The following is a 20,447-nucleotide window of genomic DNA, read 5'->3' on the forward strand; positions in this document are numbered from 1 at the left end:
AAATACAATAATGTCTAACAATAGCACTCACCTTGAAATCATGTTTCAAGGTCAGGAGCCCCTGAGCCCTTTTCCTGACGCCCTCGTTCCGAGGGCCCAGCTCACAGCAGCACTGCTCATGAGAAAGCCGTGGCTCACAGCCTTGGAGGCGCCAGCCTGGTCCGTGATGAGGCCACTTAGAGACAGAGCTCAGGAGACAGTGGACCTCCAAGGGGGATGCCTCTCCTGCCCCCACTATTCCAAGGCTGGTTTTCCAAGAAACCAAAGCTGGTACCTGGACAGGGTGTGGGCGAGCCTCCTCACCAGGACCCGGACTCTGGGCCTCCTTCACCCAAACGCCACTCATGCCTCCCTCCCAGGGCGCAAAGGCACGTCACGGCTCAGGGGCCAAAGGACTCCCAATGCCAGGCTTGCGAGGCGGCTGCACATACAGCAAGGACAGGGAGGGGCACCTGCGCCCCTCAGGCATGCAGTCTACAGACACCACTTCCTAGCTGCTGGTCTGCCACCACCTGTCATTTTACACACACGGTGCTTGTCATCTGAACCCAAGATACTTTCTCACGGACAGCCCTCCCAGGGATTGTAAAATAACGTACAGTCATCAGAGTCTGGTCAGATGGACAAAACCTGGTCCCTTGACTTCCGTCCACGTCCAAAGGTGTGGCGAGGACAACGTTCCACCCGATTCTCCACAACTGGTTCTGGGACGGAGGGTGAGCTGCTCACCCTGAGCTGGAAACCCCTTCTCTGTAAAGGGACCCACCCACCTCTGAGGATGGGAGATCTGTTGAAAGACCTGAAGGGGCCCCAGCTGCAGATAGGCTGGCAGCCTGGTCATGACCCAGCATGACCACCATCTGGCGCTTCAAGACCACCCGGGGTCCTGCCTCTTGGGCTGTGGTGGGACTGAGCAAGCGCAGCTACGGGCTCACCCCACGCTGGCCAGCACACCAAGGACCAGAGAGGGCACAACACAGCCTGAGGGAGTCCAGGGCCCGAGAGAGCCAGAGCCCTAACCCCGAAGGGGCCTTACCAACCGGCCCATGTTGTATTAAGACTGTCCTCCTGAGGCAGCCCTTCCCAGCGGGGACAGTCCTTTTAAACTCAAAACTGTTCTTAGAAATCAAGTAGCCATCACCAGCCCACAGAGAGAGACAGCCCTCTCTGTCTTGCTTCATGGTCTCTCATCCTGGGACATTACAGACTGCCCAAGGGGACTGTCCCTCCCACATCCCCCAGGACAGTGGCTCTGTGTTGTCCACTCCCTCCCTCAGGTGCTAGGACACCAGAGGAAGAACAAGAGCTGGTGGAGCTGAGGTATGGATGCTCCAAACCAGGGACACAGCCCTGCAGGGGGCGCTGGAGGCCTCCAGCCACATGGAGCTGCTGCGTGCCCAGCCACCTCCCATCTGCACACGCAGGCTACATGCACACACAGGTTATCCACACACACAGGTTACAGTGCAATGTCCCTGACATGTGGAAACAAAGCCGAGAGGAACCAGATTCCTGGGCCCGCTTTCACGCCACCAAAGGCCGACCAGCCTGCGAGTCATGGTCACAAACCACCTGGCTCAGACCCGAGCTCCAGGCAGGATGAAGGCGTCACCATGGCATGGCCCACACAGGCCAGGGGCTGCCCAATCCCTGCAAGCAGAGGAAACACCTCAGAGAAGCAGGCGTTTTAACACAGAACGGACAATGCATCCTTTTATAAAATATTTATTCTAAAAAAATCACACTGTACAAATTTAGATAGAACATTCTCAATACTCATATGTATAAAAATGTGAACACAGACTGGAGTTAACAGACAAACTTCTGTTGTTCTTTTTAAATTAGGAAGGAAGAGGTGATTTGGGGGTACAATGATAGTAAACGTCTAGAAGACATTCAGAGAGCCGGCCGGTAAGAAGCTCGAGCCCCCACGGGCTCTCCGGCGGGATCCGCCCGACGGCACAGGGACAGTGTTGCCCGGAGGCCTGTCAGAGGCCGAGGGGCCGCCCAGCGCTGATTCGCGCAGCACAGGGGTGTGTGCTCCGGCCAGACCAGCGAGGTTCGCTCCCCAGGTCCCCTCTCTGACCAGGCGGGTTTCCGCGCAGTCGTCACGGAGGTCCTGCGAGGGGTTGCTGCTGCGCCTTACAAATGACACCAGGAACCGTCCCCGCAGGCCGGCTGCTTGCTCACCCAGAGGGAGGGACGGGGACCCACACAGGAGCCGAGGCGGGGCCTGCCTTCCTGAGAGGTTATTTTAAAAACCTAGAGTGGTATCTGTGCTGGCGTTTGGAGCCGCCTCCCCACAGTTCAGCCCTCCCGGCTGAACCACCCTCCTTCCCAAGTGCAGGGCCAGCAAAGTGCCGGCACCAGGACTTCCGGATCACGTGACCCAGGGGAGGCGCCAGCTGGGAGCCCGGAGCGGGGAGCCCAGGAGGTGCCCTTCACATTCCGGGAGTGGGTAGGGCAGGGGGGCAGCCGTGTCACAGCCAGGGGTGCCAGGCCGGGTCCATGCGGCACAGGTTGTCCAGGCTGTTGGCGGCGGCCACTAGGGTGTTCACTTTGCTCTCGCCGCCTTCGAACTGGGCGAGGTTGTGCAGGCGGGTCATGATGGCCGTGACGGCCTTCTGCACCAGGGAGACCAGCTGCTGGCCATCCATGTTCTCCGGCTGCCCGGCAGCCGAGAGCGGCGAGGAGGTGTCTTCCTGCGTTTTCTTGTGCCAAGCGATGATCTCGTCCCGAAGCACGGTTTTCAGGATGCCGTCCACCTGTGTGAGGGGAGAACGGAAGAGTCCGTGTTCAAGCAGGAAGGGCCAGGGGCGGCTGCCCAGGGAGAGGCAGCCCAGGCCCCCCTCCCCGTGTGCGCGGGGGAAACTGCTCGGGCAAAGCCTCCTCCACAGGGAGCCGCAGCCACCACGCCTCAGCGTCGAGCCCCAGCTTCTTGTCTGGTCTTCCATGGTGGGACACATGGACCTGCCGCCGCATGCTGCTCCCCGGGCCAGCCTGTCTGCCCCTCTGCTCGGCCCATACCCCCTTGCGCCCACGAGGGCCTGCAGCTAAGAGTAGACAGAGCACAGGAGACACAACCTGAACTGCAGGAAGCGGCAGTGGGTACGGCAGGGGAGAGCAGGTGAGGGGGGGCTGGAGGGGTCTCAGGGGTCTGTGAGGAGGTCACAGGACAAACAGGAAGGACCCAAGGTGCCACGCAGGTGCATGCGACAAGGCAAGTGTCTTGGGACAAGGGACGCACACAGAGGCCTGAGCCGTGCGAGCCCACTTGGGGGCGCTGGTGGCCCAGGAGAGCCCTCGCCCCACCCCTTCCGACCTGCTCTGCCTTCAGTGCCGAGGCTTCCCCTTCCATGTACAGGGCAGACTCACAGAGCCTCTCTCCTCAAAACATGTGAAGGCTAAAGACAGAGCGAATGTAAGAGTCCAGAGCAGGACACCGCCAAGACCCCCTCCTGATGCTGGGGAGCAGGGCCCGAGGGGCGGCCCCCCACCGGCTGTTCCTCATAAAGAGGCTAACGAGAGTGCCACTGAGGGCGGGGATGCAGAGCTGGAGGCCACAAAGGGGGCAAGTCCCAGGGCACAGACTGAAGACACAGGCATGCACGCGCCACACCGTCTGGCATTCTATTCTCACAGTGCCAGACACTGTGGTGGGGGCTCCTGCACTTGCCTGTCTCCTACGAGCCACAAAGAGTCGAGGGCTGGGCTTTTAGCGGGCAAGTGAGGTCAGAGGCTGCAGGACGACCGACCACCCAGGGACCCTGAGCTGAACGCACAGGGAGCAGAGAGGGCGGGGCCAGAGGCTGCTGCTGCCAGGGTCAGGAAGCCAGGCACCTTGTCCTCCTGGGAGGGAGCAGGAGGTGGGGGTTGGGGGCTGCTTCTGCAGGACAGGAAGCAAGTGCCCCAGGGAGCCTGGCAGGGGCAGGGCGGGGAACCAGGGCGGGAGGAGGACGCTGGTAGACACGGCAGGGTCACTCAGGAGGCAGACTGACTACAGATCTCGAGCATCTTCAGGGACTAGGCCACCCAGCAACAACCCACCGTGGCCTCAAAGACCGCTGAGCGCCTTCATCTCAGGCGCCAGGACTGTTCCAAAGTGACTTCACATGACACGTGAAGGGCTTCACTTCTGTTACCAGGTGCTGACAGTGTGTTTTTTTAGAGGAGATTCCCACATGGAATGGTCTACATTTTAGCTGAATGTGAAGGCATTCACCACAGTCAGGCTGTGGAGAAATCTGGCCCAGCGCATGGAGAAGGCCCAACTCCTTCCCATCTGCACCAGCACAGTGTACGCAATGAGTAATGCATGGCGTCACCCCAAGCTGTAACAGGCCTTTAAACTGAGGAGAGCCAGTAAGCCAGCAAACAACAGGTGCTGGCAAGGACGTGGAGAAAGGGGAACCCTCCTGCACTGCTGGTGGGAAGGCAGACTGGTGCAGCCACCGTGGAAAACAGTGTGGAGGTTCCTCAAAAGATCAAAACAGATCTACCACGGGATCCAGCAATTCCACTTCTGGGTATTTACCCAAAGAAATCCAAAGCACTAATTCAAAAAGATGTATGCACCCCTATGTTCACTGCAGCATTATTTGTTACAACCAAGATGTGGAAGCAGCCTAAGTGCCCATGGACAGACAAGCAGATAAAAAGCTGTAGGTCACATGTGCAACAGACCATCGCAAAAAAGGAGGAAATCTTGCCATTTGCAACAGCATGGATGGACCTAGAAAGCAGTATGCTAAGCAAAATAAGTGACAGAAAAACAAATACCACAAGGTTTCTCTTATACACAGAATCTAAAGAACGAAATGAACGAACGAAACGGAAACCCCACGAGTGTGGCCGAGGGCGTGCTGCCAGCTCGCAGCCTCATCCGTGTGCCCGTCACCACAGCTCAAGCGAGATGGCACCACCCTGCAGGCCCCTCCTGCCATCTGGAGCAGCGGGGTTTGTAGAGTGACAGAGAGAAGGCGCTGTGCAGTACAGCGCACCCCACGGACACACCATGCTGGCACTCGGGGAGAAGCCCAGTGAAGGCTGCTGGTTCCCCTTGTAAGCAGGCTCCTGAGCACCTCGAACACGCCTGACACCCAAGACAAGACACCTTAGCTGCACAGAAGCCCACCCTCATCGAGCGCACTTCCCGTGAGGCCACCCCAGCCCGGCTTTTGGCCGACAACCCCACAGCCTACCTTGAAGTTTGGCTGAGCGAAGCACCGGGCGACCGCAATCATGGAGGCAGTCAAGGGGCCCGAGACACCGATGGTGGTCAGAAACTCGGAAATGTTGGGGGTGAGGCGAAAAGGGACGGGACGGTTGGCATCCAAGTCTCCAGTCGCGTCGTTTATATCAAACCGGAAGTAGGCAACGTTCAGTTTGCCGGTGTCCTAAACGTCGGGAGGGGATGTGTCAGCGACTTACACAGAGAACGCAGGCATGTCCTCACGGAGAGAGTCGACCTGCTCGCACCCACATTACCTGAGCGATCTGCAGCATCTCAGGGTTGAGTCTATTTAAATGCAAGACGAACTCCGCAAAGCCGATCAGTGCGAGCTGGATGGTGAACATCTTCCGGAAGGTCCAGTAGTCGGTGGCGTTGGGGAAGGTGTGCAGGGCCCACTCCTTCAGCATGCTGCGGGGCACCATATTGCTCTGCACCTCCTTGAGGATGTCTCGCAGGACCTGAAATGGTGTATCACGCCAAGATTCTAATGCTCCACCTAACGCTCCATTTTTTCCCTTCAAACAGAAACTCTCAAACTAACGTCTCACACGGCACCAGCAAAGCTCCTTGTGCTGACAAACACGCACACAGTGTCCTTGGACCGGGCTCAGGACACACAGAGCGCTCGGTTTCCCTCCAGGGTCCGCATCTCCTGCTCCAGGTGACAACAGAGCTGCCTCCACAGAAGCCTTCGTTCATGACTAAATGTGACATTAGTCTCACCAAATGTTCACACAAACACCTGCACATGACAACTTACTAACCACAGAACACGCCAGGCCAGTTAACAAAATGAACAAAAGAATGGTCAGAAACCAACACCACCACCTCGTAACAAAGACTTACGAAATTCCATGCAATGAAGGGGGCAGCCTGCCATCAGAGCAAACGCCACACTGAACTCCAAACTGGACCCTGTGCCGGAACGCTCACGAGACGATCTGAAACATCACCAGCTGAGCGTCGGCCCCAGTGAGAGGTTCACCGAGTAACTCAGGTCCCGCTGGACAGACCAGTACAGGTCTGCTCTGGGCTGAGCCCTGCTGCGTTCTCTGTGCGGCCACCGGAGTGCAAGCCCCAGGCCACCAGGCGCCATGCAGCCCATTGGCCCACATCCCCGTCCTGCTCGTGTCCTCATCTGTGAAATGCAAAGGAGCGACTCTGGGAGAGCAGAGTGTGGACTTTCAAAATCTACTCCTTTGTAAAAGCAATCAGAACACTGGCAAAAATCACACAATCTTTTCCTAAACTCTAGACATCAAACCAAAGCTTACAATACTCCAAGCATCTCTTAGTCAATAAAATAAAGGTGGATCTTGGTGAAAGCAATGAAGTCTGCAGCATTTTATTTTTATTATTTTTAAGTTCCCACCAAGGATATGTTTTATTGATTTGAGAGAAAGGGAAACAGCGATCGACTGTCCCCTGTATGCGCTCTGACCAGGGATCAAACCCACAACCTTCTGGTTATGGGACAGTGCTCCAACCCACCAGCCACCTGGTCAGGGCAAGCTTTGTGGTACTTTAGTCACGTATCCCACCCTTGTCCACAGCTCCAGAACAGCCTTGGATGCGGTACAGCTGCAGGAACTAGCAGGCGAAGCAGTTAGCAGAATGGGTCTGTGATCCCAGAGAAAGCCTCAGTCCCAGGGGATGCCCAACCGGACCTGTCAGGCAGTTTCCTGAAAAAAAGTCCCCCATCAGGCTAGTCTTCAAGTGCACGCAGGGCTCACTCAGTGAGGAACAGCCTGTTTGCGGCAATTGCTGAAAACAATTTGTAATGACTGTTTTGCACAGAGGGTGCAGAGGCCCCAATGCCAGTTGCGGTGCCCAGAGGCAGCCAGACCAGAGGAAGAGCTGGGGAGCAAGAGGACAGGGGGCTGTGAAAAGGTCCTGGGAGCCTAGATGGCCATGCCCACGCTCATGGGACACCCTGGGCAGCCCCTGTGCGCTCACTCCTGGTGGACCCTGAGACCTGCACAAGCGGGAAGTGAAGGCCAGGCAGCAGCACACCCCCGGACCGTGCTGAAGGTGTGCCATGAGACACACGCACAGACGTGCGCATGCGTGGGCCCTCAGAAAAAGTAGGAGACTCACTGGTTCAAGGCACCTGAGACCACCTCCATCAAACAGCTTGTACCAGAAAGGCGGCCTTGATGGCTGCACCTGACAAAACCAGCAATGACAACAAACCCAGGGGGAGGAGGGTCTGCCTTCTAGATGCTTTTAAATAATTGTGTTAGTTAATAATTATATTACTTAATAATTGTTTTAAATAATTACATAATTTAAAATGTTCAGTTGTCAACAAAATTATTACACGCAAACAATCAGGAAAAGATAGCCAATACTCAGAAAAGACAAGAGTTACTTGTATCAATTACTTATACCCAGAACATACAAAGCATTCTTAAAATCAGCAATAAAAAAACAAATCACCCACCTTAAAAATGAGCAAAGGCCTTGAATAGACTTTCCTCCAAAGAAAATATGCAAATAGCCAGCTAGTAAATGAAAAGACGCGCAGCATTACTGCTCACGAACAGAAGGAGCCAGCTCTTCACACCCACTGGGAGAGCCACAGTGAGAAAGGCAGGCGACAGTAAGCATGGACAAGAACGTGGGAACTCAGCACCCGCATCCGCAGCGGCCACTTCGGGAAACAGGCAGTTCATCAAACCTTACACACGGCAGAGCCACCATCCACCCAGCAGGTCTACTCCTACCTACGCGTCCAAGCAAAGTGAAAATGCACGTCCACACAGAAGCACACACACAGATGTGCCCAGCAGCATCCACTGTCCTACCGGAAAAGCACAGATGACCCAAAAGTCCATTGACTAATGGACGGGCAGTTTAAATGTGCAATGTGCATGCAGAGGAACACTACTTAGCAACAGGAAGGCACAAACTGCTGACTCATGCTACCAAATGAACGAGCCCTGGGTAAGCTAAGAAGCCAGCCGCCAACACCAACTACTGCCTGATTCCATTCACATGGTGTGTCCAAAACAAGCACATGCAGGGACAAAAAGACTGTGGCTGCCAGGGGCGGGGGACAGAGAGGAACAGGGTGACAACAGGTGGGTGTGAGGTTTCTATGGGGCTGACGAAATGTGGTACAGACAGTGGTGATGACCACACAGCTGTGGGCATTCTGTACCCACAGAACTGTACATTTTAAAAGTGAAGGAATTCCATGGCATAGGAATTATATCTTAATAAAAGTGTTGTAAAAACATAAAGAACAAAGGAGGAGAGTTAATAATGCAGCAAACTGGGGCACACAGAGGTGAAGCTGGGGCTGCTTCGAGTTGCTGGCTGGCTGCCTCTCGCGGGCCCAACACGACCCAGCACTGCACTCGTCCAGAGAGCGTCCGTCAGATGTGCTGTTCGCAGAAGGACAGGAGCTCTGACGGGGCACGCATGTGCAAACAGAGGTCGAGGGCCCCACACTGTCAAAGGTGAGTGTAGCCTCAAGCACACACCATCCATCCATCTCCCACAAACACCTCAAAACTTCCTGTGGTCCAGAGTGACTTGGGCCCCAATGAGGACTTGACATGGATTTCCAAGGGAGGTGGATGAGCTGTCCCCAGAAGCCAGCCAGACAGAGGGACCCCACTGGCCCTGCCAGCACCAAGGTGGAGGCTGCACCGGACCCATGGCCTGAACCACCTGGGCTCGGCCTACACAGAGCACTGCCACAGAGTCCAGTCCTTCGGAACCCAGACGGACCGAAATGAGCTCCCCGGGGGATGGAGGTAAGGCCGCCGCTTCCAGCCCTGTGGTGTCACTCCCAGGACCCGAGAGGCCCTCCCAGGCAGCACAACAAGGGCCCCTGCGGCCTCCGGGGACCAAGCCGGGGCAGCTGCCCCACGGTGATGCCCATGGTCCCACACAAGCCCTTCTCATCTCGAGCCCAAACCTGCCCTGCTGTCCACCACAGGCCAGGACTCGCAGGTGAGGAGAGAGCTCTGTCCCTGCAATGGGTGCGGGCAGAGTCTGTGGGACCCAGACAGCCAGGCCCCAGCTTCAGTGGTCAACCTCTGCGGTTTACAAAACACAGCAGCACAGGCCACACGCCCAGTGCCCAGAGCACCGAGCAGACAAACAGCTTTACATCAAGTGGACCAGGTGTGGCTGCCAGGGAGTTTGCCAGGAAGTAATGTTTAAAGTTCTAGTTTCTGGATTGTTTTGTAAGGGCAGGTAAAGAATTGGGAACCTCTCCAAGGTTAACACTTACCTCTTTTTCCTGTTAGAACAACTGATCTGCAGCAAATGTCCCTTCACCAAGTCCACGATCACATCATTTCTACCATCTCACAATCCAAGGTGAAACTTCTCCCCCCTCACACACACACACACACGTTTCCTGAGCACCCGTGACAGAGGCACCACTGCAGAGGCGGCTGAGGCCTCGGGCTGCAGCTGGGACCCTGCCTGTCCTGATTTTGCACCTGGTGGCTGGCCTGCGTCCCTCGTGCCTGCACGGTGGCCAGTCTGTCGTAGTACCGGGAGATGGGGTTGTCGTGCTCGATGCCCTTCTTGGCACAGCGCTGCTTGTAGATCTCCACAAGGGAGAGAGACGAGGGGTTGTCTTCCACGAGGCGCATCTGTGGGGACACTGCCACGACTCTCGGGACTGAGGAGAGAGGAGCAAGAGAAACAGGGCGGCTGAGAGAAGAGCCGGGGTCGGCACTCGCCTCGGCCTCAGGTGTGTCCTGGGAGCAGAGGCAGCGGGATGGGCCAAAGCCGGAAGAACTCTGGTCACACTCTGCATGCTGAGGCAGCACAGCTGGCGTGGAGCTCCAAGCGCCGGGGATGGAGCCCGAGCTGCCATCACCGTGCTTAGACACAGCTAGACAGAAATTCTTTAGCAGGAATCTTAAAAAAGGACACAGAGACCGCCCACCATGCAGGTGCTGCTGCACAGGGCAGCAGCAGCCGGGACCACCTGCCCAGACTGTCAGCAGGCGCACGCAGAAGCTCTGGTGCCCTGCACACAGTGCATTCGGTCGAGGGCCAGGCAAACCATAGCTGCTGGCATGCTGCCAGGCTTCCAACAGTGAGGGAATTCACAAGGGCTCCAGGGCACGCACGCACACGTGGACTGCCACTGGGTGGTCTGTACGAGTGTGTAGCTTTGGAAGAAGGAAAGAACCATCTACTATCCATGGCTGGGACCAACACTAGAGATCGCATCACACACGTTAAAACGCACACAGCTTTCTGTCGACGTCTTGTTCTGGCGAGACTGAATTTAAGAAAGCCCCACATGCGACTAGAGAATGCACTGTGATGGCTCCTAAACACAGAAATTTAACACTGAAATTCTTTACCAATGGTTTTCTTCTCTGGGTGGGATGACAGGTCTCATCTATTCCCGTTATGGACAGACACAGGTCCCTCACGAATCGCCAGGGACAACTCAGCTACGGGAAGCCCTCACCTGGGTGGTGCTGGCTGCCACCCACCCATGACCCCTGTGGCCTTTCCAGGACCCCGACTTGCCCGAGGCTTGTGTTTCACTACCTGAAGGCGAGCTCGGGCAGTGCCCACATGCGGCCATGTGGGGTCCAGGAGTCCAGAGGCCTCCCCGCACACTGAGGTGCACTGGTTACGGACCAGGGACAAAGCCTCCATTCAGTCTGGGTTCCGCCAGAGCCCAGGGTAGGGGAGGGCTCTGGGGGACAGCAGGCCCAGGCACAGTGCCTCCTTTTCCAGAGACCCATCAGAGCACCAACCCTGCAGTGAGAAGCCTACAGGTCGGGCAGGGGCCGGTCCTCCTTGCGAGGCCTTCCCTACCCGGTGCAGCTCGGTGCCTGCTCGGGGCTGATGGACAGGACACGTGAAGCCCTCACAGCTAATATGCACCACTAGATGCCCACCAGTGCGGCCTCCCACCTGTGAAAAACAAGTGCCGCTTCGTCGTCTCCTTCCTCTTCTCCAGACAGGGGTTGAGCAGGCGCAGCAGCTGCAGCACACGCTCCTCCCTGCGCGACTCCGTCAGGCAGGCGTCGTTCATGACCAGGTACGGGTAGATCTTGCCGTTGTGCCCACGGATGTACAGCCTCCTGGCGGCGGTGTTGTGCTTCTGCACAATCTCCACCCGGGGCATAAACCTGCAGCACAAGCACAGCCTGTCTCCAGCCTGCTCCTCTTCTCTGAACAGGAGGCAGAGGTCTCCCCGGACTGGCGGTCATTCACACCCACCCCTGCCCTGACTCGGTTTACAGATCGTGCAATTACATCACAATAGGAGAGAAAAACCACAGCAAAGGAAAAACAAAAGGCAGAAGATGAAATGGAGTTTTCAAAAGATTCGCCCTAGGGCCTAACCCCAGGAGCCTCATGGGGCACCAGCCCTGCACTGAGCACTGCGGCAGCAGGGCTGGGAGGGCCCAGGACAGTCCCTCCTGGCCCCCACAGGCACCCCGAGGAGCCAGCATGGGGATGGACGGGCCCGCCCTCACCCTCACCTCCTCGACCACTGACAAAGGTCAGGGAGGAACCCGGCCAGGAGCCAGGTCAGGTCTGCGGCAAGGGAAATGAAACCGGGACTGTGGGAAAACACAGTTCTGCACCTGAGAGAAAGAAACCCAGACACCTGACTGCTGGACAAGGTAGCCTCTTCCCGGCCCTCTTCACACTCCCAACGAGATGCGACACACTCCACTACACCTACAACCATCTGAATCTGCCCGAATACTGTGCTGTGCGTATAAAGAAAGACCAGGAAACTTGATTTTGTCAAGTTTCTGTGGGCCATCAGAAAAAGTCCTTTGGAAACAAATACAAACTTGACTCAAACAAGACATTTAACCCACCAGTCAGACCAGACCCTTCAGGGCCCCGCCACTCAACTCCTGGGGCAGCCCCGTGCTCTCTGACATGCGCAGAGCTACCCGTAGGCGCTGCCTGTCTGCAGGGAGCGGGTCGGTGGCGGGGCCAGGCCGGGCTCACTCACCGAGCAATCTTGATATAATAGTGTGTTGGCTTCGGCATCAGAAACTCCCCCGGGATTTCCACCTCTGCTGTCTGTGCCGAGAAATTGCTCAGAAACCGACACTTCTCTTCTATGAGGAAGAACTTTGGAAGTTGCTTGGTTTTGGCCTCCAGAATTTTGATCCACTTTTTCAATTTAGAAATAAGATTATGAAGCTTCATGGATCCTGGAACACTGAAGTCAAAATCTTCAAAATAAAATATGAATAAACATTTTTAGTTATCAGGGCTATTTCTAGTTCACCCCCAAAATCACTGCACAAGCACCTCCCAGCTGGAACAGGCCTGTGTCTACCCAGTCCAGCACCACGCCCCAGAATCCCTCCTGGTCTTCAACGTGTCAGCTGGGCCTGAAGGACAGAGCGAAGTCCTGGTGTGGCAGCTCTCCCAGGGCCAAAGACGGCCGCCAACCTGGACCCTCACTCCCACCACAGCCTGCCCTCTTCAGGAATGGTGCAGAGACCCCGGGAGCCCCTCAGCCACGCACAGAGGGCACCTCTGAGAGCAGGCGCTACCCTGGGAACTGAGGCCCTGTGTGAGAGCCCGCACAACAATCCGGCAAAGCGGAAGGAGAAACTGTCCAGAAGACAAAATTGTAAATCAGCTTCATCAGAAGAAATTAGGGCAAGTGATCAAAATGACAAAAATGGCAAACGTGTACTTTCACCAAGCATTTAAAGCACTCCAGTCGATGCAGTTCTCAGAGTTTATCAAAAGTAAGTCCTTTAAAAAACCTTCAATGCCTACCCAGAAGAACACCAATGGTGGACCTGATTCTCATCCCCCTAACTTGCTGGAGCCCAAAGGTCAGGAAAAGCCCAACAACTTCTGTCTGAGACAGGGATTTGTGGGAGCCACGAGGGACACTGTCCTCATGCTGACAAGGACCGATTATCCTGAGGCCAAGCGAGACGGCCAGCCCCATGACGCAGCACAGGGAGCTGCTGACACCAGCCGAGGGCAGCGGGGCCAGGCCCCCTCCCACACCTTCCGAGGGCTGCCCTGCGCTCTCCCCACCCCGAGTCAGCTCAAGTGGGCCAGGCCAGGGCAGGCTCCTGTCCGCTTCTCACTGCTTTGCTGGGGGCAGAGCCTCCCACCAACTTTGCAAAGACGGCCTCCTCCCACCTCCCCCTTGCCCCGGGCTGCTGTAGGCTGGAAGGCAGCTAAAGGCATAGCAAACAGTGGAGGGGTCACCAAGGTGAAGGTGGAACCAGAAACCAGTGAAGGCCCGATCACACCGACACAGGAGGCACCAAGGAAGGTGTAGCTGTCCCAGCACAAGCCTGTTCTCGGTGTGACCAGCACCCCCACCAAGGCGCCCTCCTGTCCATCCCCCGGCTCCCTGCGGAGCCCCTTGGAGCCACTCCCACCTCATCCTCCCCCCTGGCCGCCTGGCCACCACTGATCCACTCTCCATCTCTGGTTAGCGTGCTGTTTCACACATATCCCATAAACACACGTCACACAGTAGATGTCCTTTTCGGAGTGGCTTTGTGCACCACTCAGTATCCATTTCTCTACAGTCGCCACATGAGAAAGCCCGAGGAAACTGGCGAGGCCCCCTCCCTGCCGTGGGAGGCACGGAGGCAGACTCACCGGTGGTGAACTGGCCCTTCAGCTTCTGGAAGACAGGGTCCTGTGCAGTGGCCTGCGCCCGCCGGGCCAGCGACTCAGAGGCCGCGCTGGAGAACATGGTGGAGACGTTGGACACATTCTCCAGGCCGACCCCGAACGTGCTCACCAGCTTCTTGACAAAGTTCAGCGTGTGGGGGGTGATTTTGGCATCGGACACCGCTCCACTTTTCTCAAACGCAACGGAGTAGCACTTTGCCAGGCCCTGCTGGAGCTGCCTGAGCACCTGGCAGGAAGGGACCAAACACAATTCACATACAAGCACATGATTCCAGCAGTGCACCTGCCCCAAAGCCTCTGGCCAGTACAGCCCCGCCACCACCAGGGCAGCGTCCGGAGCACCAGGAGGGCAGGCTCCGTGTGTGCTGCACGCCGTGAGCTGTTTCCTGGCACTGTGGAGCGAGTGCCCTGAACGTTAGAAAGGACACAACCCCACTTCCTCAGCCACGTGCAACCCCCCTGCTGGCTGACCCCAGGAAAGCCTCACAGAGAGGCTTCCGGCCACGGCCGCAGGTCTGCGTGAGTACACACAAGAGCAGTGTGACAACATGGGGGCCTCGGGCCCACTGAGGAGTAAGTATCGGAGCAACAAAGGCTGACTCTTTCATCGTCAACTCAGATACAAACCAGTATGGGTGTGGCCCTGCGGCTGAGAAGACCACTGAAGAACTAACTCCTGCGCTGGGGGGCTACCAAGGTCAGCCGCCACCCCCGCTCCTGCCCACACCCACTGTCGCCGCCTGGTCAGCTTGTGCAGTGGAAGTGACTGAGCTCATGCAAGCGAGCGAAGCAAGCACTTTAAGGGCAGGAATGGTCTTCTCAATTTCATCCTCTTTGGAAACCTCCCACTTCAAATTCTGAAGGCCGCACTGGTGTGCGGACATTCACTCCTTGCCTGTCCCATTGCTCAGCTCGACCACAAACTTATGAAAGGACCAGGCAGCTGCATGAAGACCACACGGCCACAAAAGCGTACGGAACGACACTCTCAAGATTATGCCCCAATACCTCTTCGTGCCAGTTCTCTCGGAACCAGACCATCTGGTCGACGATGCCTTCCAGGGAAGACAGAAGGGTGGGGTGCAGTTCCCGCTGCATGTGCATGATTCGGCTGCAGCGCCACATGGGGGCTGTTGCTCTTATGGGCCCTGGATCTGATGCAGAATGGGACTGGTTACCCACTGAACTTGGCTGCTGCTGTCCAGAATCTGAGAGCAACACACACAACGCCAATGTCAGCGCAAAACCGACCGAGGCTAGAGCTTGGTGCTCTAGAGGACCCACCGGCCAAAGGAACGCTGGTTCCTGCCGGTGCGCTAACACACCACAAGACCGTTTCCCAGGCCTGCCTGGGAGAAGGCCTGGTTCTTAGGAGGTGGGGCAGGGGGACTCAGGCACAGGGGTTCTGAGTGTCTGCAGCCGGCTGCCTGGGTTCGGTGGGATGCGTCTGTGCTGACAGGGAACCGGGAAAGGCTACACGAGTGCTCGCTGCGCTCTCTTTTTCAACTTGACCCTAGCGCAGGAACATTTTTTAAACGTCTAGAAAAAGTGCTTGGCAACACATTCCTCATAGTGTAGCTCAGAGAACCTAAAAGTATTTAACAAGCAAGTCTACATTTTTCAGCTAGCAAAGCCAAATCACAGGTGTAAAATGTTTTCTGAAAAGTATGGTCACTTGCTATAGGAAAAATGATATTAAACCCCCTGAACCCCATTTTTCTAGCTTCAGCTCATTCAATGAAGTTTTAACTTTCAAATGACCAAAACATGAATCCCCCCGGGGAGCCTAGGGGGCCAGAGGCGACAAGTGCTGTGCCGGCTCCTAACCCGCCCAGCGCAGGGCAGGCAGGGCTCCGCTGGCCGCACGAGCACCTGCGCAGACAGCCTGGGCGTGTGGCACTGACGTCTGTGCACTGAACCGTCCGACACAGTCCTTTACGTGTTCACAAAGTGCCGTGCTTAGCGGGCAGCTGAACCCGTTAAGGGAGTTATTTCTTTACATACTAGTACTTAACATAGACTTAAAATATTATATTTTGAGTAAATTTGACATCTGGTAAGACAGATTTCTATACTGATCCATCTGACAGCTGAAGCTAATCCTTATAACCTAAATAACATAAATATAGTAATAAACACTTATACCGCTTACCAGAATGTACTTATAACTAACAAGGCAAGTCATTTGTAATTATCTATAGTTAACAACTCCCTAAGTGATTTCTACTTATGGGACAAATCACTCGGATAAACGGACATCCAATCACACAGTGGCAAAGGAGAACCATGAAGTTTACTCAAGAGATCAGGCTCTGTCTTCTGGTCCCCAGCCACCCTCTCGGGGCTGAAGACTCAGCTGAAGAAAGACCAGCCCCCCCAAGGAAGTCAGCCAGCTGTGGGGCGGCGTGTGTCCACAGCAGATGGACGGGTGGCCCGTGGAACAAGCCCTCCCAGCCTGGCCAAGACGTACCGCTCTTGTAGCGTTCCCGCTGCTCTATCTTCAGGGTCAGGTACAGGGTCCGGATGGGGAAGTAGACTGCCTGGGGGTACACTCGTCCGACCTGCTCAGAGACACAGAGCAATGAAAAGCCTGCCCCCCACTGTGCTTCTGCACCAAGTCAGTTCGTACCAAAGCAACTGACATGAACCAGGAATGGGCCGCCATCTGCACTCGGGCCAAGGAAGCTAGCTAGTGCTGCGCCCCAATCTAACGCCCGGTTTAACAGGTTAAATGGCCAGTAAAACATCCAGTGCAGCTTTTAAAGATCCAAGCGAGACCTACACAGCACCTACATCTCAGCGGTTCTGCCTGGGGACATCAGCGACACAGAAACCACCCTGTCACGTGGCTGAGCAAATCCCAGGGGGGCAAAGTGCCCACGGCCCGGGACCTCACGCAGGCAAACAGGAAGACACAATTCCAGCCTTGCATCTGGCACAGCTCACTGGGAACTGTGGGACGGCCCACTGGTGAATAACTTGACAATGCATAACCACAGCAAGGGGAGAAGTGTTTGCAGGTTACAGTGAGAAAACCCAGCTTCACCAAACTGGGGTGCAGGGCTCCTTCCAAAAAGCCAAGGGGGTGTTACCACACTATGGCACAGGCCACAGGGTGGATGGCTAATGTACATTCAGATGTTCAGTGAGTGACAACACAAATAAATACACTGAATCTACATCCCAAACAAGGCCAGTATGCAGAAACACAGCTATCTCCTCTTAGGGAAAAAGATAAAACCATCTCTAGGTACAACGCAGATGACGCACTAAGTGTAAAAAGTCGAGTAAACCCACAGAGAGAAGCGCACCTGGTGCCAACGCGCCTCATTTATAAAAGGTTACATGACTATAATTCCATAAAAGGAGCACAAAGGCACTGCATGTGTCCCAGACTGAAGTGTCTCTCAGCTACTGTTTGGGTCCTTCCTCTGACCCCACTCCTTTCTTAGGAGAGGAACATTCTGGAACCACTCCCCAAGAATGGTCCTGAAAGCTGCCTGCCGACACCTGTCCCCAACCCCAGTGCTCACAACCGTCACCTCTGCCAAGGGCAGCCACCTCCACTGTCGCGGGTGAGCCTCGCTCTGGAGGGAAGCTCTGAAGCCCACCCAGAATGGAGAGCACACCCACCTTTCGCTGTGACTCCTGCCCCAGGTACACTCTAGTGCGTTTATGTTTTAACAGCCTGTTCGCTTTACTTGCATCTCATGTGGCAACACGTTCAAGCAAGGAAGCTCCATTTTAATACTGTAACACTACAGTAGATTACTTCACCTCAGCCCTGATACATTCTTCAATCACATGTCACCATGCCTTATATGAAGTGGTCTCTAAATGTGTACATGTTCCCGTCTCTCTGACCTATCCTCCACACTTTGAACACGTGCCTTTTCTTTCTGGAAAGAAGAAGGTGAAAGGAAGACGTGACTTTCTGTGAACGCAGACACCTTGTCACACCGACCTGGCTAATGAGGTTCAGGAGCAGCTTCCCCTCGGAGCCGACCAGGCAGGTGAGCAGCTGGGGGATCCAGGCCAGCCACTGGATGGGCGGCACGCCGATGCAGTACTTGTCCACCGCGTCCGCCAGAGTGTTCTTGTCGTCGTCGAAACTCAAGAGCCACAGCACCTGAGAGAAAAGGGACGATTCTGGAGTTAAATGAAAATCCTGAGGCCTTCCAGTGACTTCCTCCCCACACTGAAATGCCATGTAGTTTTACCGGGAAACACGTCTATGAAAGGGCCAACAATATAGCTCAACTGAACACATAAATAAAACCAAACACCTGAATAAAGTTTTTTTTCTAGATTTAGCTGAACTGCCAATTGCCAGCTGACCTAATCAGTGTGATCAGCAGCCCTAAGTAGACAACGGGTAGCCGGCCCAGGCTGCCCACCCCCCCGAGTCACCTCGTGCCCCTCCAGGACACGACGCCTCTGGCTGCAGACCTTGGGGAGCCACCCAAGCATCAGGTCAGCCACAGGCCGGCAGCCTGGTAGCCCAGGATGGCAGAAACAATGACGTCTAAAACAGCAGATTTGGAGTCAGATACTTAGGTAGTTTCTCCGTTATGCCAGCTGGTTTGTTTCACAGTCGGCTGTAACCACTATGTGCTGATGGTGTACATTCCAAACTTTGGGATCACATCAAGGAGTTCTAAAAATGTCCAAATCTTGAATTGGACAAAACAGTAAAGAACACTTTATTCTTAAGTTTTCTGCAAGAACTCATTCTGGGTGGTATTTGTTCCATGGCAGGCACAGGCCAGAGCAACACTGGAGGAAGACCAAGCCAAGCAGCAGGCACTCATCCAACTGCCAGTCCTGAGCCCAGCGCTACCACAGCAACACAGGTCAAGAATGCCAGAGACCACAACCCCACCCTGCGGTGTGTGCCGAGATCCTGGGGTGCACCACGACCTGCAGCTGGAGCCAACAGGTTCTAGGGCCACGCGCACTGGCCATGCAGATGAGAGATCAGAATCTATCAGGTATCTAGCATGCACGTCCTCCTTGCAGACCCTCACCACTCCGAAGGAACCCCTGTCCAGGGTGCCCTCAGACCTGGGGACGCAAACCGAAGCCTTAACTGGGTTCTCCTCTCAGGCAAACTTCACATACACAGAATCAACCGTTTTAAAGTGAGCCACAACTCAGTGGCCTTTTGATATGTTCATCCCACAGAGAATGTTGGACTTGAGACCTAAGACCCAGACTCCAGGCTCAGTTTTGCTGCTTCAAAGTCCTGGCACCCTGAGTATGTCCAGGCCTCAGTTTCCTCAGCGTTAACTCTCAACTTCAAAGACTGATGAGAATGAAGACTGAAGGCATGAAACAAGCCTCTCGCCCGGCACAAGTGTGGGACAGCTAAGCTATTGTCCACACCTGAAGGCCACTGGGTAATCTGTGGTCAAAGCTAACTCTCTCGGCCTCACCTTGGCTAAGTACTTCCTCGATTTGCTCTCGTTCTGATGCCGGCACGCGTGCAGGTAGCAGGTGATGGCAGACACTCCAAGATGCAGCTGCCGCTCCTTGACGAAGATGTTCTCCAGGTAGTCGCCCCACATGGCCCATGCTTTCACCAGCACGTCGTGCATCTGCACGGCTGCGGAGAAGGCCTTGTTCGCTTCCTCAGACCTGGGGACGCAAACGGAAGCCTTAACTGGGTTCTCCTCTTGGGCGAACCTCACATACACAGAATCAATCGTTTTAAAGCAAGCCACAACTCAGTGGCCTTTGGTATGTTCACGTAAGTCGTGCCACTACTTACCACCCCCACCTAATGGGGTGGGCCAGAAGTCCATTTAAATTTTTCTGTGAGATAAAAGACACATTTTTCATTTTCACCAGTAACTTTATTGATTTGGATATTTTGAGTATGTCGGCTATCTCCTCCTTGGTATAATGGTGACTGATCTCAGTTAATGTCCCAGATTGATCACTATCGACTGGCCTACCCTACTGTAGAGCACTGTCCAGTGAGAAATCTCCAGCGTGAAACTTCGCAAACCACTTTGACTCAATCAGTCACAGCACCTTCTCCACACAACTGCACAAGTCTTTTTTGTGTTTCAGTTGTGTTTTTGCCTTTCTTGAAATAAAGCATAAAAGGCCGAAAATGTCACGTTTTCTTTCATCTTTAATATTAAATTGGCTACCCCAAAAACTCACCAATTTTGATAAGCTTTTTAAGATGCACGCTGTTACAAGAGCGGTCACAACAGAATCTAACAAAATTGTTTCAAATGAAGTTAAAAGACTTCAGATTCTGAAGCACTACTTGGCCAGATTCTAAGCACTACTAGAGCCATCGTATGGAAAAAAAAACAAACGAACTTTCTGGCCACAAAGCAGTCCTTCCCCACCACCCACGATCCCTCATGGCCACCAGTCTGCCAGCCATCTCTGGGTGTCTGCCCACCTGCCTGTCTCCCGGTGAGCGGATCACACGTCACACGAGTTTGTGTGTGTTTGGCATTTCACTTGGCACAGAGTCAGCTTCCCCCACGTGTGGCACGTATGAGTGCTTTAACCCTTTCTGTGACTGAGTACCATTCCACTACCTGTATCTGCC

At 55.0% G+C, this 20,447-nt stretch overlaps 1 protein-coding gene across 9 annotated transcripts in view; it reads right to left on the reverse strand.

Moving 5' to 3' along the window:
* Positions 1–1,833: 1,833 nt before the first annotated feature.
* The window catches only part of LOC114510032 (transformation/transcription domain associated protein), a 114,794-nt gene continuing 96,180 nt past the window's right edge, over positions 1,834–20,447 (reverse strand). For 7 of the 9 annotated variants that reach the window (XM_036013997.1, XM_036013993.1, XM_036013994.1 and 4 more), the window contains 11 exons: positions 19,309–19,510; positions 17,838–18,002; positions 16,344–16,434; positions 14,882–15,081; positions 13,838–14,099; positions 12,204–12,429; positions 11,141–11,358; positions 9,694–9,878; positions 5,488–5,691; positions 5,202–5,396; positions 1,834–2,765 (listed from right to left, as the gene is read on the reverse strand). In XM_036013997.1, coding sequence (XP_035869890.1) covers positions 2,481–2,765; positions 5,202–5,396; positions 5,488–5,691; positions 9,694–9,878; positions 11,141–11,358; positions 12,204–12,429; positions 13,838–14,099; positions 14,882–15,081; positions 16,344–16,434; positions 17,838–18,002; positions 19,309–19,510 — 2,233 coding nt within the window. In that variant the 3' untranslated portion in view covers positions 1,834–2,480. The remainder of the gene's footprint in view (positions 2,766–5,201; positions 5,397–5,487; positions 5,692–9,693; positions 9,879–11,140; positions 11,359–12,203; positions 12,430–13,837; positions 14,100–14,881; positions 15,082–16,343; positions 16,435–17,837; positions 18,003–19,308; positions 19,511–20,447) is intronic. The other 2 variants (XM_036013995.1, XM_028528706.2) reach the window with 1 other exon arrangement.

Source organism: Phyllostomus discolor, chromosome 13, assembly GCF_004126475.2.
Source record: "Phyllostomus discolor isolate MPI-MPIP mPhyDis1 chromosome 13, mPhyDis1.pri.v3, whole genome shotgun sequence".
Classification (NCBI taxonomy): Eukaryota; Metazoa; Chordata; class Mammalia; order Chiroptera; family Phyllostomidae; genus Phyllostomus; species Phyllostomus discolor.